Source organism: Scomber japonicus, chromosome 3, assembly GCF_027409825.1.
Source record: "Scomber japonicus isolate fScoJap1 chromosome 3, fScoJap1.pri, whole genome shotgun sequence".
Lineage (NCBI taxonomy): Eukaryota > Metazoa > Chordata > Actinopteri > Scombriformes > Scombridae > Scomber > Scomber japonicus.
In genome coordinates, this window is record NC_070580.1 from 16,524,845 (window position 1) to 16,546,971 (window position 22,127).

At 40.6% G+C, this 22,127-nt stretch overlaps 2 protein-coding genes across 2 annotated transcripts; one reads left to right on the plus strand and one right to left on the minus strand.

Moving 5' to 3' along the window:
* The first annotated feature begins 264 nt into the window (after positions 1-264).
* On the plus strand, positions 265-14,288 carry LOC128356149 (transmembrane protein 198-like). The gene is made up of 5 exons (XM_053316598.1): positions 265-357; positions 11,728-11,980; positions 12,156-12,731; positions 12,836-12,984; positions 13,139-14,288. Exons 2-5 carry the CDS (start codon positions 11,827-11,829, stop codon positions 13,286-13,288), a joined length of 1,029 nt encoding a protein of 342 aa, XP_053172573.1. The 5' UTR covers positions 265-357; positions 11,728-11,826; the 3' UTR covers positions 13,289-14,288.
* Positions 14,289-14,313: 25 nt separating this feature from the next.
* Positions 14,314-19,259, minus strand: mmp19 (matrix metallopeptidase 19). Its single transcript, XM_053316600.1, has 9 exons — positions 19,096-19,259; positions 18,870-18,958; positions 18,637-18,767; positions 17,436-17,645; positions 17,084-17,329; positions 16,228-16,347; positions 15,694-15,858; positions 15,466-15,593; positions 14,314-15,356 (listed from the first exon to the last, which is right to left on the minus strand). The coding sequence occupies exons 1-9, from the start codon at positions 19,189-19,191 to the stop codon at positions 15,126-15,128; spliced, it is 1,416 nt and encodes a 471-aa protein (XP_053172575.1). The 5' UTR covers positions 19,192-19,259; the 3' UTR covers positions 14,314-15,125.
* Positions 19,260-22,127: the final 2,868 nt, after the last annotated feature.

The following is a 22,127-nucleotide window of genomic DNA, read 5'->3' on the forward strand; positions in this document are numbered from 1 at the left end:
GAAGATTTTCCAGAGAGGTCAGTAACACAAAGTTATGTGAGAATGGAAAGTAGCTAAGCTTCCCCTCAGCGGCCGTCAGAGGAGTCTTTTTAGACGAGATTTGCATGAGGCGGGGACAGAAAAAAGAAAAAAAGAGAAAGAGAGAGAGAGAGAGAGAGAGAGAGAGAGAGAGAGAGAGAGATATGTCGTTGTTGATGGCTTATTATTACAGCCTGTGAGTTTTGAACAGAGCCTATAGGGAGAAAACCGGTTTTCCCTGGTACCCTACCGCCGCTTTGTGTTAGTGAATGGTGGGGAGTTTTTCCTGTCTGACGGGGAGAAGTTAACCTTACAGCCGCTGAACACACAGGCTCATCGGTAAGTCAAAAAAAGAAAAATCACTTTTACAGAAGAAGCAGAAAGTTATTTTATGTGTGTGACACGTGTCTACATATCTTCATATATAAGCTCTACTTTTCGTTTTAAACACCAGGTTTGGTTGTAGCCTACGTTTGTTGTACTTTCTTAGAGGACATTTGAACTCCGTTATAACTCCGCCGTGACAATAGCCGCATATTTCATTACTGATTGATTATAGTTGAGCATTTCCAGCCCAGATACTGACTGATCAGAGCCAAACTCTACAGCTGGAAATGTTTGTAATAACACGTAGCATTGGCCAGACTGCTGCCATGACTGCTCTCCTCTTTTGAAGCACAGCACACTTCAGTACAGGGACCATAATACAACTTATATCCTTCAGCATTTGAAGACAAAGACGTAATGATGGACGAACATTTGGGCTTTATTAGTGAGCAGGATAACAACTTCAGGATTTAAGTTAGTTAATGCAGCAGTTGTAGTAGTAGTGTATTAAGTCAGGAAAGCCTCATTTCAAGTTCTGGACATAATAATGAATAAATAAACTCCACAGGTTGTTGGACAAATCTGAGCACTCACATCCTGTTTATGCAAACTATATGGAAACATCCTGCATGTTGTAAGGAAAACATTTCAAGTCTCTTTATGGCCCACACATTGCCTGCGAAAAACTCCTGGGCCCTGTGGTTCTGCTGTGTGATCCAGGGTGGGAGTGCCTCTCGGTTTTAGGGCAGTGTGATGACAGCCTACAGGTCCTGTCTTTACTGGGGACTGTAGTCTGTAGTTACACCCTCTCAGTGCACCCCATTGACCTATACTGTCAGCCTACACCAGATGGTTTTGCCCCTTTTGAAAAAGGCAGAGAGGAAGCCCGTCCTTGCGTTGGGGGAAAAAAATAAAAGAGACGGCAGGAAAAGAGGTATAAGGAGCAGGGGTTTGATGAGAGTCAGACTGCACATGTTGTTTTGCGTGGTGCCTTTTAATTAACACAGACTCAAGCGTCTCATTTTTGTCTTTGCCTTTGTTGCTAGAATATGCTGACGCGACATGCTGACTTCCCTTGTCTTCAGCAAGCTACACAGCATAACGTCTATATTTTTTGTTCAAAATACTGTCAGCAGCATTAGGAGAGTCTTGCTGGGGATGAAGTGGACTCAGTAGGAGCAGCTGACACACAGCAATGTTTGAATCCCCATTTGACGAGGGAAAACTTTAATTTTAAGTTTGGGTAATTACTGTGTTTGGATGTGCTTTCTTCTTTAAACACAAGCTGTCTTTTTTTCCTACAGACAGTCGGGTTATAGGCGACTCTCGATATGATGGCAACAGTGATTGACTATATTTTGTGGTGAAAGAAAAAATGAAATGAATTAACCCTTTCTTTTGGGCCAGTTTACATTATAAAACAAATATCTTCATCTAAAGCTGACTTTTCAGAGCCTGTTTTTAAAACATTTGGAATTTCCTTTTTTACTTTCAGTTGTTGTAGATTGATGTCATTGCTGTCTGTGGTTTTGTCTGAACACATTATAATATATTCAATTGTGTTGTGAACTATATGATCTTTGATGACAGCAACAGCCATGAGAGCCAGAGACATGTCTGCTCAGCCTTTCTGAAGTCTTAAGGCCTGTTGGGTTCAGGGTCCAGCTGCATCTGACCCATGTGCTCACTCAGCCTCCCTTCGTTAGTCCAGGTGCGGTACATATGGACAACACAGAGCCTGTCATTATGAATAAGAGCAGTGTTAAGGAAGAGCTGTGCTGTACAATCTGCTGCAGTTCTTCTGATAAGGAGTCTGTAATGCTTCGTACCAGCAACTTTCTTTTCTTTTAGGAAAGTGAATTTGAGCTTTTTTGTTTTCCAAGAAAATTAGTCAAAACAAATAATCAATTATTCAAATAACTGACGATTCATTTGAGGTCGATTGACCAGTGAATGATTAATCAACTCATCGTAAATAAGTAAAGACAATCATCTTGTTGTTCCTCTTTCATTTAGTCTGATCTGTGCGTAATACATAGCACAGAGTTGAGTAATGTGGTCATTTACATTACTGATTATGACTAGTTTTGATGACGTAAAAGAAGATCCTGTCTTGATTTTGCTTCTTACTGTAAATGATTGTCACAAAAGTTGCCTCCCTGAGAGAGAAACCGACATGGCTAAAGAACATTGTGAGTCAGTGTGGGTCCCTGAGATGGAAAAATCTCTGTTCTGGGTGCAGAAAAAGCCCATTGTCACACAAAAACCACATAAAAACTGATACCAGTCATTTCCAAACATCCATCCATGGACTACTTATAGCACTTTAAACATTGGTTAGAGTTATGTGACATGGGATGGGTGTTGCATTGGCTTGGAAAATGATGGACATACATTATGGGATATTTTAAGGCCTGTGAGATCTCTGCTGGAGGTACAATTATTGTAGACTGGAATGTGACAAATAGGGTTAAATGATAGAGCTGCAGAGGAGGAACTGCAGACATATATAGGAACTGCGTGGAGGTCTGAACCAACACTGTGTTCAGACTCCTCGTCTACTGCTATAGCAAACTTATCTATAAACAATCACAATTCAGTAAGTAGCTTATGTGATTTTACTTTGGCTATGCACCTAACTAACTGTTTAAATGGAAAATTTGATAAGAGCTAATCAAAGTTTTTTATTATTACACTATAGAGATATCCGTCAGGTGTTGGCATCTTGCTCAAGGGCACTTCTGCAGGGTGGGTGGTCGCTTGTAGTTTCTCCACGTCAACATAGAGTTCACATATCAGCAGCACATATTATCTCATACACAGAGCTGTACTGTCACGCTCTCACCAACATATGGACATCAGCCTCTCCACCACACCGCCTACTAAATGCTGCTCTCTGCCACAAACCGTAATAGAGTGTTGTGGAAATGCCCCTCCTTACTGCACAAACTCTACACTCTACTCGCTGTCCTCTGCTGCTGCTCTGACTTACTGATGAACAAATGGTAGCACATACTCTGGATTCTACAATATTAATCACCATGTGTAATCACCATGTGTATTTTAGATGTACAGCACTGTATAACGCGTGAACCATAACCTTGTGACTCTCTTCAAAAGGCTTCTCATTGTGTTTCTGATCTTTTCTCATGCCTCTCCATAAGCAGCTCTCTGAGGTCTTAAGTTGAAAGGCCTCTATTGTTTAGACTGAAGTCAGGCAGACATGAATTTGGCGAGATTATGAGGTGGGAACAAGTTAGAGATACTACAAATAAAGTATTGCCAAGTGACTATTGTTGAGGTCCAAGGTAACAGGGAAGTTTTGGCCTTTAAAATCTAAATTTGATTTATTGTTTTGGGAATAGTCTTTATTATATGGGACTTCACTGTAACAGAGCAGCAGCCAAAACTGTGTAAAAATAGCCAGATGTTGTATGTGTGACGTGTGATGTGACTTTTTATTACTGTATCAAGGTGATAAAATCTAGGAACTTTATTGTTTGCAAAATGTAGTTGATTTGCTCAGCTTTGAGAGACGCATATTGGGACTAGCGTTGCATAATTTCTAGAGACCATGTTGTGAGTTTTAAAAACTGCAACAGAGTTTAATCTTTGCCCTCATAATAAACCCTAAAAACTGAGCTGCAAAAGAGTTGCATTAAATTATGTTTATTGGTAAAAGGCTGATTGATTTGTCTTGTTACAGCTGTGACTGAAACAGCTGATGACGAACCATGATGAAATAACATGTGACACTGTGGGGAGACAGCTGATAGAAGAAAATAGATCTGCGGATGAAAGAATGAAAAGACAGTCACAGCTCAGAGCTGTGTGGGGCGAAGATTAAGTCTCGTCGATGCTGCTGATTAGCCTGGCTAATGCCAGATCCTACCACAATTGAGGTAGGGTCTGGCGAGGAGCTGTTCATTTCCTCGTATTTGAGGCGGGATCAACGAATGTCAATCAAATGCTTCTGTACGCTACTGGACAAACTTACAGCCAATCATATCAACAATAGACGATGACGTATTCAGAACCTGTAGGGAGCATCCTTTTTATAAAGGGAAAATCATGTTGCGCAAGTTTTGTTCTATTTTCAAAGTGAACTTGCCTTCCAGTTTATTTAACACACAATCTACTGCTGCTTTGAATGGAACATTTTGTCTTGGTGGCCTTGCTAATTTTCTGAGCAAAGTGGAATGTCCCTCGAATGAGAGCATGGGTATACCCAGGCTAGCTGCTGATCACACTCAACCCTAAAATGGCACTTTGGTGATGTGATAAGAGGTGAAAAGCTGTAGTGAATGCACCCACAATGCAGTGAGGATGCACTGGGATCAAGTCACATACAAAGGTCACAGACTCATGTTCATATGTGTGGTGTGTATGAAAATGTACCCCTGGAAGCAGAAAGTCATCTCTGAGGTGTGTTTATGGCAAAACAAACCTTAAAATAGCTTACAGATGATTTGCCTGTGACAAACAATCAGATAAGGCTTTGAAGTACCAAGTAGCCACCACAATGCTCTTGTCTAATTGTTTTTTTATTGTATTTATTTGTGTGGGTGTGTTTGTTTGTTAGTTTTTTCAGCAGGGAGGAAGGATACATCTGGATTTTCAAAAAAGGGCCTTAAAGCCTTCACCTATGTCAAATGTCAAATGACAAGAACATGACTGATGTGTGACTGGTGGATATAATATGGCGGAGAGTTTTTAGCCTCAGGATTGTGACCATTATTAAAATAATCAGTGCATCATTCTGCATGGAGCTCAAACACAGAATATATGAATAAACATAACAAAAGCCCAGAATATTTGAAGTCTGTAAAAAGCATAAACTGAGGTGCTTTGTTCATTATGTTGATCACATGTTTTCACACATGATCTTGTTGCCCTTTCACACATGCAGCCACTGTTGCTCATGTGGGAATGTTGGGTCTCTATAAAGTTAAAACCTGAAGAGTTTGGTTTAGAACCTGCTCTATGTGTAAAGTGCCTTGAGATAACCTTGTTGTGATTTGGCGCTATACAAATAAAGATTGATTGATAGCACACAGCAGGAGATTTTCCATCTCACGATACGCAACCTCTCACCTGGTTTAGGTGAGGGGTGATGCTTTAGTAGAGTGTATGGGAGGCAGGAAACGACGCAAAAAGTAGGCTATGGTTGTTCATCAGAAATAAGGCGCTAGTTTCACAGCAGAGCATTCAGGTTTAGTCAGAACAACACAGTTTAACTGACCTGCTGTGTGTATCCAGCACCAGCCGCATGTAGGTAACATCACCAACACATTCACACATAGGTGCAGTCAGACATTACAAGAACTTTGAACTAGTTTGGCAGGGTGAAGTCTGTTTAATGTCTGGTTTGAGTGATTCGGACATTTGCGCTCACACATGCAGCTCCTCCAGTTAATGCCCGGGTAACTTCAGGGTTGCAGTGCGTGTGTGAAAGGGGCTTATGTAAGTTGTGAGAGCACATCAACACAGCAGTGGCTGCCACACACAAACACCCCACTGAAATAGTCTTAGTCATGCATGCAGAGGCACTCGATGACACAATAGCAAATGTTTTATGTAGATTAGCGAGTCTGAAAGATTACAAGCAAGATTATTGCAAGGCTGCCTTTCCTGCCATTTCCATAGCATGGATACAGTCCTTTTCTCACATCCACTGCTTCATATGTCAGTGTGAACTTTCTTAGTGGTCCAAAGTCCTGCTGTAGTCGGCTGCCTCATGTTTTCCTGCCCCAGTTTCTCAGCTGAAGTCTACAGTGTTGTTGTTGGGTGAAGTGAAGCTTCAGTGTGGATGATCTGACGTTTCTATCACAAACACAGGGGTCAGTTCCTGCTGAAACCTGATGTTCCACTTCCTCATCTGGTCCTGGGCTTCCTGCTGTGGAGAGGCAGGAAGTTCGGTAGTTGCGTATAAGATCTTGCTCAGTATGTTCCACTCAGAGGGAAATCAGATGATATTGTGATATGAGCCTGAATTTATACAGTTTAATGCTTAGTGTAATATGGCAACCCATTTTAACAACCCCCACTGTGACAGCAGCATTACCTCCATGCTTCCTGTTCTTCCTGATCAAAAAATTAACTTTTTTGTCCAGCCACTCAATAGATTACCTTTGTTTTTTGTTGTTGTGTGTTTTTTGGTTAGTGATAGAAGCAAATCTATCAGCCATTTGCATATTTTACCATCACTCAGCTGTTGCTAATTTTGAGTCCAGTCTAGACCTCACCAGTCTTGGGGTGTTCAGCTTAAGGTGGCATGATTTATAGCTGCAACTGCAGAGCATGGACCCTGGTGCATCTCACATTCTTGGGAGAGTCCTCCAAATGAAGTTGTCAGACAGCCAAATCATAACACTGCAGGTTTTCAGCTTCTCAGCTGGCCCTGGCTGTCAGGTTGGAGGAGGACTTGCAGACTCTTTGGCTGTGATCACACACTCCCACCCCTTGATTAAACACACCCAAATTAGCTATGTGGGGAACTTGTAGTCAGCCCTGCCTGTTCTCAGCAGCTGAGAACTCAAATATGAGCTATTCAGCCCCCTGCAGTGTTTGTTCAGGGGGAGTAAACCCCTGAGCAAAGTTTTGTTTCAAGGGCAACATAATATAACAGCTCATCATGTGCAGCCGACGCTTACTGTGGCTAAAACTCAATTCTTATCTGTTGCCCTCTGAGTACATAAATGTATGTAAGTGATTCTCATTATGTGTGTTTTAACAAAACATTTAAGCTTTTATCAAAACTCTGTGACAAGTAAAGGTATTTGACACTTTTCAAACCTATGGTCAAGCTGGAAATGAAAGAGTCGTTCAACCCTTTTGTCAGGACCAAGCAGCAACTACCACACTGATGGCTGCCAGATGATGGCTCCAAAAAATCTCTGGCTCCAATTGACTGACATTAAAAAACACATCAACCTTCTCTAGTGGCGCTTTTCCACTACACAGTTCCAGCACGACTCGACTTGACTCGGCTCGACTCGACTCGTTTTTTTTTTGCGTTTCCACAAGGGATAGTACCTGGTACTTTTTTAGTACCTGCCCTGCTGAGGTTCCAAGCGAGCCGAGCCGATACTAAATGTGACGTCAACAGACTGCTGGCCACTGATTGGTCAGAAGAGTTGTCACTGGAAGAGTCATGAGCCGTACCGCATAAGAATCAAACCCGGCATTTTTGAATACCGGCAACAGCGCTACAGCCATACGGCTCAATTTTCTTGCTTTGTGTGTGACAGAAAGCCACATACAGCAGAAAGTACACCACTGCCTCCATGTCCTCCATTGTTTATGTGTTTGTGTTGCGTATAAAATGAAGTCTCTGCAGTTTCGCTGAGCCGTACTATGACGACCCCGCCCCATTGAGTAGGTACTTTTTTGTAATGGAAAAGGTCGTTCCTGGAACCGTACCGAGTCGAGTCGAGCAGAGTAGTGCTGGAACTGTGTAGTGGAAAAGCGCCATAGAAATACTGAGTTAATCATTTTTTTCAATAAGTCATTATGGTCTCAGTCTCTAAATTCAGGCCCTCTAATAAGTGTGCTGAAGATCAATTTGGAAATTAATAACATTTGAAGACTTATAGGAAGCAATTTAGCTAAAGTAGGCAATGTTCTGCACCACTCAGTGTTCCTAGTTAGATTCACTTCAATGCAGGTACCGGGTCGTGTTTCCAGAGTGTGAAAGGCAACCCCCCCCCCCCACACACACACACACACACACACACACACTCATCTCCAAACAGAAAAGATGGCAACAGCTGTAAGCAGAGTCCCTGATTTTTCCTTTTACACCACCATGAATTAAATATCTTGACAACATCCAATGTATTGTTGTTAAATCTGCTTCAAAATTTGAATTAGTCCATTATGACCAAAAACCTGAAGATGAGTCACATCAGTTTCAGCTGCACTTTGTGTTTAGTGGTTCTTAGCAAACAGACCAAACTAAGATGGTGAATTTGATAAACATCAGCACATTAGCATAGTCATTATGAACATGCTAATGTTAGCATTTAACTCAAAGCAGCCTCACAGAACCGCTAGCCTGGCTGTATATTCTTAGTTTTGTTGACCTGCATTGAAATAGTTGCCAGGCGACTTTAGCCTGTAGAAAATTCATCTTGGGAGCGCTGGGAGAGTTTAGTCATTGAGATAGATAGGTTTGCTTGCAGTTAGTCCCTCTTCCCTCCACCACTCACCAGCCCTCTGAAGGCAAATACTTGGCACCCATCTTAAAGCAAACACTTGGGATCTACCAGTCTCCTTGGTGCTCTCAGCCATCTTTATGTGGCCTCCTTTTTCGTCCGCATGGTTTCCTCTTAGTGCCACTAGAGGTCACAGCATGGGCCTCAGAGTCTTTGTTATGGCCCATAATGGCTCTATTCTCTCACTGCAGCAAGGACTTCCAAAGCTGGTAGACATAGGACACCATTGTGACTCACGGAGGGGTAACATGAGGCAGACACACAGAGACATGGGAGTGTCCATGGATGTGCAGAGTGTAAAGATAAGTAGACTACTGTTAAAATGGCATTTGAAATATTAACCACTTCACACTCATGTGACTGGCGGTGACTAGTGGTTAACCAAACATGTTCCTTTTATATACGAAACTTTAACAACAACTAAATACAATATGTGGTTGAAAAGGAGGACTTTATAATTTTCATCTCATAACATTGATGAATTAGCTATGAACTGACCACAAAACATTCATTCAAAGTCCTGGCTCACTACAAACAGTAAAGGAAGTTGTGGCAAATTTAGTTAGTGTCCAATTACAGTAATTACTGTACACATAAGCTGCTGTGTGTGATGTGTTGTAAGTTTATTACCCACCATGTGGGTAAAAAACTAAATTTTGAAGTAAATTGTTTTCAAATTTAATCGTGCTGTATGTTGAACATGAAACAAGACACATGAAATCACAGTTACGTTTTCGTCTTGGTTTATTCAGAACTAGATGAGGTTCAAATTCACCTTTTTTAAAATTTGGTATCATATATTTACTATATTACCGTATCTGTGTATAACATTATGTAGCCCTTGAGTAGTAGAATATGACGTTCATCAGGTTTCATATTTCTCTAAATAATAATTACGTCAATTGCAAATAGCTTAAGGTCAGCGGTTGGTAAAGTAGTGGAAAGGCTTTAGAGCAGAGTCAACCACAAGAGACTCGCATGAATCTGGTTGTGGGAAGCTGGCTGGTGCAGGTGTTTTATATCCAAACCAACTGGGTCCGATTATGCTGCATTCATGTCTCATGGGACAAATACAGATGGGGCCAAAACACAGAGACAAACAACAGTATTAAATGACAGTTCAAAAAAGGACTTAGTTTTTAATACATACAGTAAAGTTATCTTTTTGGAGAGACCTGCTCTAGTTTGTAACATTAAAAAAGCAACCTCTTCTCATAGGACTAAATCTACATTCACTCACAGTAACGCCCAAATCGGAGGGAAACAAAAGCTTCTAACAATGAGGTTCCTGTCTGTCCTGTTCGGGGTCACTGAAGGCTTGAGTCCTCACCTACTGGGAAAAGGAAGCCAATCTGTCACAACACTCAGATTAACATGCTGCACTCAGAAAGGCAACAGTTAGCCATCACATTTGATCTCTTATTGCTGAGCACTGTGCAGCCCAGACCCCCGTGTATAGTTTCATATTATCCCACAAGAGAGCTCGGTTCTTCATTTTAAATTGGCTGAAGTTGATGAGAAGATTACAGGCTTTATTCTATACAGAAATCACTGCTCATTTTGTCAGAAAAGTTAGATTTAATTTTGGGTCTGTCTCACTCTATCCAGTTTTCTGTTTGACCTGCGGTAGTTGACAAAATGTCTGTACTGTATTTTAGCTTTGTCTTCCTCACATTTATCCATTTCATTAGATTCATAAGTAATTTCCTATGCAAAAATGAAAGTTTGTAGCAAAGTGATGGAAAAACTAAGTCCAAAGTAATTAAACTTTGTATGTATATGATTAAGAAATCATAATTATTTGATATTTCCCTGCACTCATATCAAATAATTTACAGTAATCTACACATCTCAATTTCAGCAGTTTGCTCATATCTTCAGAGTTTTAAAAAAAAAGTACGTAATTTAACCCACACTAAACATTACTGGTCACTGGACTTCAACTGGTCACATGCACAGGCATATTTGGAAATATTTTCCCTACATTTTTTGGCTTTTCTTCATCAGCAAAGAAATTAGACATTTCTGACAGAAAGCAGAAAGAGGGAGAAAAGACAGACAGGTACTGAAGAGCTGTGACTGACTGAAGAAGAAAACTTTCCCATGAGCTCTCATTTTTTCCATGTAAAGTCATTCATAGGCAGGACATACAAATTACACAGTCTTGTGTAGGCGAAAAACAAACGAGCCACATCGAAATGAAAATCAATTCAAGGTGGGGAAAGTTTCAGGTGAAGAAGGAGAGACGAGGTAGCAAATACGATGGAAAGAGAAGGAACTGGAAAGTATTAAAGAGAACAGGCAGGACCGACTGTTCCTGACTGCGTGTCTAAAGTAGAAAACGTGAGTTTGCTGTAATCGGATCTCCTCTGTGGTGAGATCATATAGGAGGCCTGCCAGCAGCCTCAGAAACTGCAGTCCACCCATAAGCCTTGGGCCCTGCTGCAGCCCTCTGTGACTCTCAACAGGCCTTAACCTATCATATATGATATTTCAAGAGTACGGCTCGGTTCTCATCTGCTGAGACAGAAATGAAAAGCAGTTGGAGATGAAATGTAAACTACTTGTTTGATATGTAGAAACACAATAACATAAAAAGAGAGGCTTCAAACCATTTTAGATTGACGTTAATTGGCCATATCTTCTGTGTTCATCCATGCAATTAGAGTGCTAAAGTAGAGGTCAAATCACAGTTTGAAGAATGTACTGAAATAAAGGATAACAATTTCTTAATAACATAAAATCTGGCAACATTTACCATATGAAATCTGCAACTTTACTACTAGTTACCACTCAAGTCTACACACTGGACCTTTAAAAAGAAATATTACTTGTACTGTTACTTTTCTCCCCTTTCCGTATCATTGTAAAAGGACAATATGACAAATACAACTAGATTCTTTTACTTGTGTAAGAAACTGTAAGAGTTTGAAACCCTGAATGATTCAGCGGGTGGGGGGTCTCAGGGCTGGACAGGGGTCTTGGCACATCTATGTTTAAGTTGTGTAGCTTTGTGTATTGAGTTTGTGACAGCTGCACACACAGAGCAGCGAGGAAGAAGTTGACCTGAAGATTTCTCACTTCACCTTTACCCCTAAAGTTTCACTGTTCATTTGGACAAAACTATTTTATACATAATTCATTCATCAATATTTTCTCTTCTCAGTCCTCACACCTGCTTAGATGGACCTGAGATAACGCCACCAGCAGGTTAACCCTCATCCTGGACTACAGCCAGCCCCGCAGCCTCCGACATACACCCAGAATGGCAGATCCCAATGGGCTGAGCTCCGAAGCGGCGGGGGCAGGCGTAGCTGAGGTTGATGCCTGTAGCTTGGAGATAGAGAGGAAGTATGATGTCATCCCTGCCGTCATCTGCTCCATGTGCTGCCTGTTCGGCATCATCTACTGCTTCTTTGGTGAGGATCCCCACCCCCTCATAGATCTCAAAGTTGAGCAAGCTGAAACTTTTCACATCACACACTATCAAAATGTCACTCATTCTGACTGTAAGCGTGTGTCCATAGATTTACTCTGCTGTGTTTGTTCTGTACAGTTCCTCATCGTAGCTCTGGCCCGTCTCTCCTCTTGTAGGTTACCGCTGTTTCAAGGCCGTCATGTTCCTGTCTGGTCTGATGTTCGGCTCTGTCATCATCTTCTTGCTGTGCCACAAGGAGCATGTGTTGGACACTCAGCTGAGCGTCGAGGCCAGTGCAGGTATTGGCCTTGGTATAGGCCTGCTGTGCGGCCTGGTAACTATGCTGGTGCGAAGCGTCGGCCTCTTCATGACTGGACTGCTGCTGGGCCTCCTCCTGGCTCTTGCCGCCCTGCTGGTCACTCACCAGTTCTACACTCCAACCACTGTCTGGGTGCCCCTGGGTGCTCTTCTGGGAACAGGCATGCTATTTGCCGTGCTGACCCTACAGTGGCAGAAGCTCTTCACCATGCTGTCCACAGCTGTGTTCGGGGCAGCTATCATGACAGTGTGTGCCGACTACTTTGTGGAGATGCTGGCTCTGGCTACACACGTGTATGACTGCTTGCGCCTCACAACTGGGCCACCTCTCTGCTGGTACAGTTGGGTCATTTTGGGCATCTGGCCCGCCCTCAGTCTCATAGGAGTGCTGGTCCAGTGGAAACTGACAGATGACAGCTTCTCACACACTGATGGTAAGGATGTAACATCATGATGTTTTCACTCTGTTAGTTCTGGCACTAGATTTTGGGTAAGTCCGATGTTTTAAAACTGTTTTGAAATCCCCCTTTCCTTTTAGTTGTTATTAGTCGGAGACAGAAGAGAGTCCAGCTGATGCGGATTCGAGAGAAGGACGCCAAGAAACGACAGCAGGCAGGTGGGCAGGAAGGCACGTACCGCCGTAAACCCACCCCAGTGAAACGTTACGCTGGGGATCTACTGGCACCGGTCAGTGTCACCCAACATAGCGTGTGCTGTAGTTGCTGATCATTGTGTGCACAACCACAAAACTTTAAGAAAAATAACTTGTCTCTTGTCTTTTTTTAAGTTGACATCACCATTTCTGTGTTCCTCACTCACCTCTCTGTGTCCTTCTTCTCAGAGCTACCTGCAAAGTCTGCGGGACAGACAGATGGGCACAGGCACTTCCCTTAGCAGCCAGGGCACTGCCAACCACACCATGATCGACTTGGATTATGACACCGGGTCCACTGTACCCCTCACAGCCACAACCCCAGTCGTCAGGGTCTAACCACAGAGATAAGAAGGGACTGCGCTCTCTGGTTCTCCAGTAGTGACTTTCTAACGTAGAGTATAACCTGTAAACGGTTCCATGCAGGAGAGGTTTTTTTATTGCCCTTAAACTGATTTCTTGAGATTTTGGATTTTCTCTTATCAGTGTGTCAGTTGTGGATGTTTTACAGAGAACATCCAGTGGAAGAGAATGCTGCTTTTTAGGGGGAAGGAAGCTTCAAGCTCCTGTATGGTGAACGCTATAACCACTGCAACCACTGTGTTTCTCAGAGAAACACTCGAAACAGATACTAACCAAGCAAGGTCCTCCATTTCTTTTCATTGTGTATTAAATACATAACAGCAAGTACGAGCCTCAAAAACAGGCACAGTTCTGTTTTGTAGTGAATATGACAAAGCAATTTGTTTGACATTACATGTACTGTACTTAAAGAAGTTAGTCATTGCCATGAAGTGTTGTGTTATTACCAGTCTTACTGTTTAACTATGTGGTCGTATGATTTGTGAAAGTTTATCAGTTAAACAACTTTGATTTTGTGTTTTGTTATTTTAGTTGAAGTGTGATGAGAGAGAGCAGAATATGACAAAGTGAAGCAAAAAACAAAATGATACAAATAAGAAGCTGATGGTATTTAAAAGCTCTTTGCTGGAGCCTTTAGTGGGATCTTTTCTAGCAGCACTATTTCTGTGACATTTCTTTGTGTTTGCAATGTAGTTCGTGTCAAAATTCAGCCGGTGAAGAATTTAGACTGTTGTGTGTGTGTGTGCTTGTGGAGTATCTGAGTAAACCTTTTATAATTTATTTTATATAATGACAAAGTACATGGTAGATATGAAAAAGGACAAAAAAAGAAAAACACAAAGCATGTTTGTTGTTAATTTGTAGATTTTTAAATAATTATCAATTTTTGTTGTTTGAATTTTTCAGGGACAATACATACCTGAATCTGTACATACTTGTTGATAGAAATTTCAAAGATAAATAAATGTGTTTGATACAAAAAAAAGTTGCTATTGCATTGGAGATCAGTTGCACTGTTTGTCTCTTTGGGCTCTTAGCAACACTGGCAGCATTACTCACCAGATTTTTCATAGGCAATAAAGAGGTCATGGGGAGGATTTCCTTCTCTGCAATTGGTCAGGGTTGCCATGGCGCTTCCAAAGGTTTTTTTTAGCAGACAAACACAATGAAGGACAGACAGGCCTTTCATCATTACTGAACATTACTTCCAATGCTTTTTCGGGTGACAGGGCATTTTGATCAGTAAAGTAATTTTGCTGCTGACGTTAATGTAAGATTTTCACTTACAAAACCAGAAGACAGATGTTACACATGTTTTCTCACAAACCAGTGTGATTCATAAGCATTGGGTATCACTAATTTAAAAACACTGAACACACCTAAGCAGTGTTTTGGTTCCACAACATGTAAAACTCTGAAGAGAACGTGCACACTCCCATCATCACATTACATCTTACTGAAAGTATTACAACATATAATCCAACACATATGTTAGAGAGAAAAACAGAAGGCCTCCCTTGATTTCTCCCTGAGATCATACAAAAGCTTACATAATACTCACAAAAATACACATTTGGGCTCAAGCCTCACAATATAAAAATCAGCCAGTTTTGTACCAGAGGAGTAGCTTGGCCAAAATAAGATCCAGTGGGGAAAAAAAGCAATCAACACAAGTTTTAATTGTTTTAGATGATAATTCACTATTATCAGTTATCAATGCTGTTGAGGTTGCATGGTTGTGAATGCCCCAGGAGTGGAACCAGCACCCCTGCTGTAGACCTCTTGGTATCTGCTGCCCCCTGATGGTGGATTCTTAGCATCGCATCCAGCGCTCTTTCTTGCTCAGTGGGTATCCTTTGTCTACGCTGAGCAGCTCGTTCACGCGCCAGTAGTCATCTCCCTTGAAGAAGAAGATCTTGTCGTTGGTCCAAGTGAAAGCTGCATCAGGACTGGATGGCACTCCAGTGAACAGCATGGAGAGTGGTTTGGGGTAGATATTCATGCTAGTGAACTTCATCTCATCCCACTGCCAGTGCTCTGAACCCTACCCACAGGTGGACAGCAAAGAGATGGAATAAAAACTGATTTAGAGAGGAAAGAAATGCAGTTATATGTTAAAATGCTGCTGTTCCTTATGCTTTGATCTTATGTACCTTGATAAAGACCAGCTTCTTGTTCTTCTTCAAGTACAAGGCTGCATCAATATTAGGAGGGATTCGTTTCACTTCTTTGGGGTAGCCGTAGTCCAGCGTGAAGGTGGTATATCTCCACACTTTACTGCCTGTCAACAAAAACAGTCCAAACATTAACACAAGTTCTGTGCTGACAGCTGGAGAGCAAAGGGTATACAACAACTGTGTGACTCTGTTGGACAGCTGTACCTTTAAAAAAGTATGTCTTGTCTGTCCTTGGTGAGTGCACAGCTGCACTCAGGTTTCCGGGGAGTTCCTTCCACAGCTTGTCAATCCTTATTGGTTTGTTGTGTCCCAGATCTGAGACGGTCCACACGTAATCTCCTCTGAAAGCATAGGTTTTCCTCCACGGGCCTGAGTGAAGAAACAGTAAACTCCTAAACGGTTGTGACACATTTAATGACTGTGCTGTTGCACTTAAAAATCTTTGTTTGGTCGTATAGCCCACTGACAAAATAATGCAAAGCTTTCATTAAAGAAAACTTGAGGTCAACCAATCAGCATTACAAAAACCTGCTTTTTAAGATAGGGCAAATGAACTAATGTAGTTTTTTTTACTAAAAACTTACATGTCAAGTCTGTTATTTTAAGATTACAAACGCCCCTAATTTGTGTAGACATGGTCTTGTCTATCCTAGTGTGGTTAACACAAAGTCAGACTATGATCCTCACAGGTGGGGCTTCTCCTGTAATTACCACAACTACAACTGAATGATGTCTTACCCAACATGATCGCATCCAGTGACGCAGTGCAGGGGTCAGGAATTTCCTCGGGGCTGTTTTCTGTGGGGAAGAGGCTGTCTAGGGTTGTTGGACTGGCTGAAGTGCTGCTGATGCGTTTGCCTGTAATAAAACAGAAGAAGTTGTAGGTTTTAGGATGAATGCGTCCTGACTTTATTTTAAAAACTTGACACTCAATATTGTTTTCCATGCCAGACAGGTACAGATGAATCTGTGTTTTTGTTATTATGTATTTTATTATAACCAATGAATTATGCAAAATAGTTATACTATGAGTCTATATTAATTGTCTGACTTTCTGACACACAACATAAACATTTTCTCTGGATCCTCAAGACATGTTTAAGACATATAAATACTCTACTTTGAAAATAATTAGATGTTTTTTCTATAGAAAAGTTCAATTATCTTGCTAGACATTCCTCAAAATTACATCTGCTCCCTCAACCTCATTAAAAATCCAGAATCTATGAATATGCAAATGTATTTCCTTTAAAGGTTTACTTCTTTATGTCTCCTACTTTGCTGAAAAGTGTTTGTACACTGGTAGCTTCATGTTTGCACATCACAGTTGTGTAAGTTGCATAACAAACTAGGATTTACTTCCAAACTAGTTGTGATGTCATAAATCATACTCATAGGTACACGCCCTTTTGTTAAGCGCATGAAAACTTTCCACTTTCAGTAGTGGAATGTGAAAACAGCTTCCAGTTTCTGCACATAGATCATTGAGAAAAACACATTTTGAGTGGAGGACATATGTTACAATCAGTCAATACTAATATAGTCGTAGTGCAGTGTAAACACCATCATGTTGCTGACTCCTTCATCCACTCACCATAAAGCATCTGGATGCCTCGCACATCATCTGAATGCAGCTTAAAGTTGACACGGTAACCACTGTAGACCGGTGCCATCAAAGCGCTTCTGAACTGAGAGTGACCCAAGCCAAGGGCGTGGCCGATCTCATGGGCAGCTACAATACGCAGATTAGTTCCATAATAATGTCCCTCTGTCCACCGCTCATCCTCATCAAAATGGACAATACCAGATTCTGGTGACTCAGCATGGGCCAGCACATGACCTGCAGGCGGTAGAAACAAACAGGCATGATTACATGTTCCAGGAGCCAAGGGAATAAACAGTGTTATGACGAGACATAAATACATGTATTTATAGTGAAAACTAACCAGGGCCATCAAATGGGTGAGGGCAGCCATCTTTCTTATGGAAGGAAATTCTTATGTCCGCTCTGCCATAGTTGACCTCTCTGAAGGTCAAAGCAGCCACATCAGACCAGTACTTGAAGGCAGACCGGATGGCTGCCATCACCTCTGACTTCTTCATATCAGGTGTGTAGTTGTAGATACGGTAGGTCAGAGCTCGCTTTCTCCAATGACCTGAAAGAGAAAAAATATTTTTTCTAAGTCACTAACAGTCACTAAAAGTTTTTTTACATTTGTAAGTGAGGCAAAAGATTACAACATGAGTTTGACGACACGATAAAAAGGGACCACAAGACAAGTATACATTCAAGAATCTGTGCAGAAATAGTGGACAAAACCACTTCCAAAACAGAAACAGGAAGAAATCTGAATGCACTTCTAAACACAGCTGTTTGTCCAAACTATTCTTATTTTCTTTTGCCTCTCAGTGAATCAATTTGTGTGCACACATTGAGTATTTTAAAGATATTACTATGTGTACAATATGAAATTATGTAACTTTGGTGACTGACAGTTTTGTCAAAATGACACTCAAGACAAATGCTAATGTTGCTCTGCATTTGCTGAATGTGTAAGTATATCATAGTTTTTCTGCTACCCAATAGCTATTACTGATTATTGTAACTTTAACCTGTCTTTCAAGTCACCCAGCCTGAGTTCATGCAAACTGAAGAGCCAGCCAGCCAAGAGGAGTAATCTGTAACTTTGACACTTAATTCTGTAATTTTAAGTATCCTGGTTGTTAAATTGTGAAAATCATATCTAATTATGTTCTCTTTCACTATAAGGAGGACCACAAGAAAATATGTATTATCTACTCTAGTCTTTCTACCACTAGTTTAAGTCAAGGTGATGGAGGTTGTTGACTTTACAGGTACAACCATTCAACTAGAGCTTAATGGTTTCTAAAAATCTGAATATAGGAAATGTTCATACACTGGTTGCCTCAACATGGTCAAATGATTACAAACACTATTAACATTGCAGGACAAGCTAACAGTGTATCTAACTTGTGCTGCTTAAGAAGTGAACAGAAAAAATAATCACCAAAAATCCCAATAAACTACTTGCTAACAGTTATTAATTGATCAACATTATAACTTTGAAAACTCTATTAGTCTAATGAATGAGAGAACCAAATTAATTGGCAGCTGTACTTACTCACCAAGCAATCTGTATTTATGTTGTCTCTTGTTGAAGGGGTCCTCAATGCCACAGCGGGGCTGCTTCATCACATCCATGGTGGATTCATCTAATTCTCCAGTAGGTGGCAGGTCATTCACCCTCTGGAAAACCCTGCAGGCACGAAGGAATCAAACATCTGCAAACTGATATGGAAAGTATTGTTCCACATGTTGTTCCCTGTGTTTCCCATAAAAGGAAACTCATCTATGTTACCTGAGAGCTTCAATGATCTCTTCCAGTAAATGAGATTCATGTGGATCATCAGCAAGTTCACTCAGGTAGCCATACTTCTTTAAATAGGCCTGTAAAAAGTATAAGCAAACAATTAAACTTTACCACACTGAACAAAGTAAGCCATACAGTTATGTATTGAGTCCTTGCTGAGATAATTATATACATTACATATTGTGAATGTGTGTTAAAAGGAATTAAATCTTACCGTTGCTTCATCTAACTCTGCCCACTGAACCACTACACAAAATGAGCCACTGAGACTGAGCACCAAAAGCAGCACCAGCAGCCCTGTGTAGTTCATCTCCACGTTTATCCACAGATCCTGCACTGAATATCCTTGGCTGATGCTTGGAGCTTGGGAAGTGCTCAGCAAAGGCCCACAGCAGACTGTGTTTGTTCTCCGAGTGCTCCAGTTTTTAACTCAGCCCTGCACATGACTCAGCCCCTGTGGTTGTGATGAGCCATCTCTGAAGAATGAGGATTACAAGAGCAGCCAGCTGATCTACAGCCAACATGTCTGCTGGTAAGCCATACAGCTGTTCAGAGAGGATGTGGAGCCCCGGGAGTGGTCACCTACAGACTAAGACACAAAGTAGTGGGTTTTTGCTCAGCTTTTTATTAGGCACTTTATCTCTCACTCTGAACAAAACTATCACTGCAACATTCCCATGTCCTGTTAATACAGCACTGTATATCATGTGAATCACAATTAAATTATGTATCTAAGCCATTAAAGGCCTCACCCTTCATTTTGAGATTTTCCTGTCATCCCCACCTCTTCTCCATCTGAGACAAATAATTATGTGTACAACACAAATTGATCCATTATTGGACCCTCCCTGCTGACGGAAAGGGATCATATATAGGTTTAATAGGCTGGCAAGTTTTCAATGTTTTATACTATAGCATCTTTATTTGTAATTGTTGAACAATAAAATGTATTCATATTTCATTTCTACTTCTTTTTGATAAAGTTAATTAAATGAAAATACAGTGGGCACAATTTTGAGGTACTTTGCTTTACTTGACTTACTAACTAATAGAAATTTAATCTGTGATGTTTTTAGTCATTTTTGAGTACGTTTTAGTGTTAATACATCTATACTTTTACTTAAGTATCATTTTGAATGGAAACTTTTACTTCTAATGGAGTATTTTTACATTTATGATATTACAACTTGAAGAAGTACTCTTTCAGTCACTGAATACAGTACATTTTTTGTCACGTAATGAAACAAATGTAATCTTGAGAATTTAAAAGTCAGCAATTTGTGATCAAAATGGACTATGGACCATGGACCGGTGTTTCAATGGGCAGACTTTCACAGCCTAAAGCTTTTATCCCCAGCATAGTTACTGCATGGTTCAGTCAGTTTTCAAAAACAAGTTTTCAGTAAAAAAAAAAAAAAAAATCATAAATAAATAACTGTACACTAGCTCCCAAGCTCGAACAACAGAGTTAGCAACTAGCTGGTGAAATTCTCAAGGAAGAGACAGATTTGTTGACCACTGAGACTAAAACACAGCTAAAGAGAGGTAATATTGATCTAAAATTCTTCAGGCGATCAACTCAAATATGAGTCATAACACCACTTTGGGTCTATCAGATGTATAAATAATGTTAGGCCATTGTCAGGACTGCATGTTTGCCAGCTTTCTGTGGGGATTTTTCTGCAACTTGGTGCCTAAAACTTCATGAAGTCCCTTAATTATGTTGTAAATTGAATTTTAATTATAATGCCACGAAAATTAAGGATAGTTAAAGAGGAAAGAGGCTAATCTGTTAATGTATTTCAAGAATGAGAGAAGTGAAGGAGTTTGAGTTACAGATGAATTGATTGGTACTCATCAGATGTTTTTTCCTTCCACCTTGTCAACCAAATTCAGTTCCTGCTTGTTTCAAAGCTGTTGTGTGTCATATTTTGTCATGTCCTAATTTCATCCCAACATTGCTTCATTAACGAAAAAGCAATGTGGAAGTCTGCAGAATTTATAAATATTCAATTGTGGATGACGAAAGGTTGATGTCACCTCATGAAATTGTCGTCATGTGTATTGATGCCTTTATCTTTCAATAATCTGGAACTGGATCACAATAGACTGCAGTGTATAAAACCAAGAGAGATGTTACAGTAGCATTATGCGCCCAAACAGCTGGACCGCAGATGTGAGTGCATGGTGGGTTGATGGCATCGCTCATGCTCAGAGATACTTCCCAGACTAAAACCTGAGACATAGAAACACACACTAAAGGATTGTCTTTTTATCATGTGCCAACAGCAGAGCTCAAATTGACATTTTCCAGAAAGTGAAATAAATAACTTTTTCATCTGTCAACACAAAAGGGACTCAACTAAGAACCTGACAAAGTGTCTGGTGAGCTGCAGACAGTCAAAACATGCAGTGTTAGCATTTCTTTTTTTGGATATTAGCATTAAGTTAATCACTGTCATTAATCCCACAATGATTCTGTTTTCATTGGTTTAATGATTAAACTCTAAAACTAAAGTCTTTTCTTCCTCCATCTTTACATTCCACACTATATCACAACTTACCGCACAGAGAAATAAAGTGAAAGCAGCAGTGGTTTGCATTTACCACCAACATGACACAATTCTCTTTGCTTACAGAGAAAACAGTAAAACTGAGAGTCAGCTTTATCTGCTTCCGATTGACTGTATATGTCACTGTAGTGACAGATATCATAACTGAAAACAAAAGAAAAAGGAACAGAAAGTAGGAACAAGGACGGAGTGGGAGCTCTTTTTAAAAAACACATGTATATGATGAAAGCGGTAACTGTGTTGAAAACAAACACACAGCCGCATAGTATTATAGAACATTATTATGGTTAGTTTAATATCACAGGCTAATATTTATATGAAGTGATTTCTTCCTCTCATCTTCCTCTAAAGCCAGCAGATATTTTTCACGTTGCCAACTTTCGTTCTCTGTCATTTCTCTTAAACCCTAGTGAGTAGTGCACATTTGTATTCCGCTTCACACACACTCATGACAGCGTCATGTTTTTGTGCACAAAACCAACAGGACAATTGTTACAGCAATATAAAACTTGTTTTATTTGTTTAGCTCAGTTCTGTTAACCTCAGCTGTAGTCATTTATGAGTCAGAGATGGATCAGAACGATGAAAGTTTATAAGCAGCCCTCCCAGCGATGAATCCCCTCCAGATACTGATATACAAACAGGTCCCACGGCTTTTATGACACATGTAAAC

Excerpts from the sequence above, each read along its gene's own strand:
- LOC128356149 (XM_053316598.1), top strand. The coding sequence starts at position 11,827 with ATGGCAGATCCCAATGGGCTGAGCTCCGAAGCGGCGGGGGCAGGCGTA. Across the intron at positions 11,981-12,155 it reads CATCATCTACTGCTTCTTTG|GTTACCGCTGTTTCAAGGCC; the intron begins GTGAGGATCCCC and ends CTCCTCTTGTAG. Across the intron at positions 12,985-13,138 it reads CTGGGGATCTACTGGCACCG|AGCTACCTGCAAAGTCTGCG; the intron begins GTCAGTGTCACC and ends CCTTCTTCTCAG.
- mmp19 (XM_053316600.1), bottom strand. The coding sequence starts at position 19,191 with ATGAACTACACAGGGCTGCTGGTGCTGCTTTTGGTGCTCAGTCTCAGT. Across the intron at positions 18,959-19,095 it reads CAGAGTTAGATGAAGCAACG|GCCTATTTAAAGAAGTATGG; the intron begins GTAAGATTTAAT and ends TACTTTTTACAG. Across the intron at positions 15,859-16,227 it reads ACTGGATGCGATCATGTTGG|GCCCGTGGAGGAAAACCTAT; the intron begins GTAAGACATCAT and ends TTCTTCACTCAG.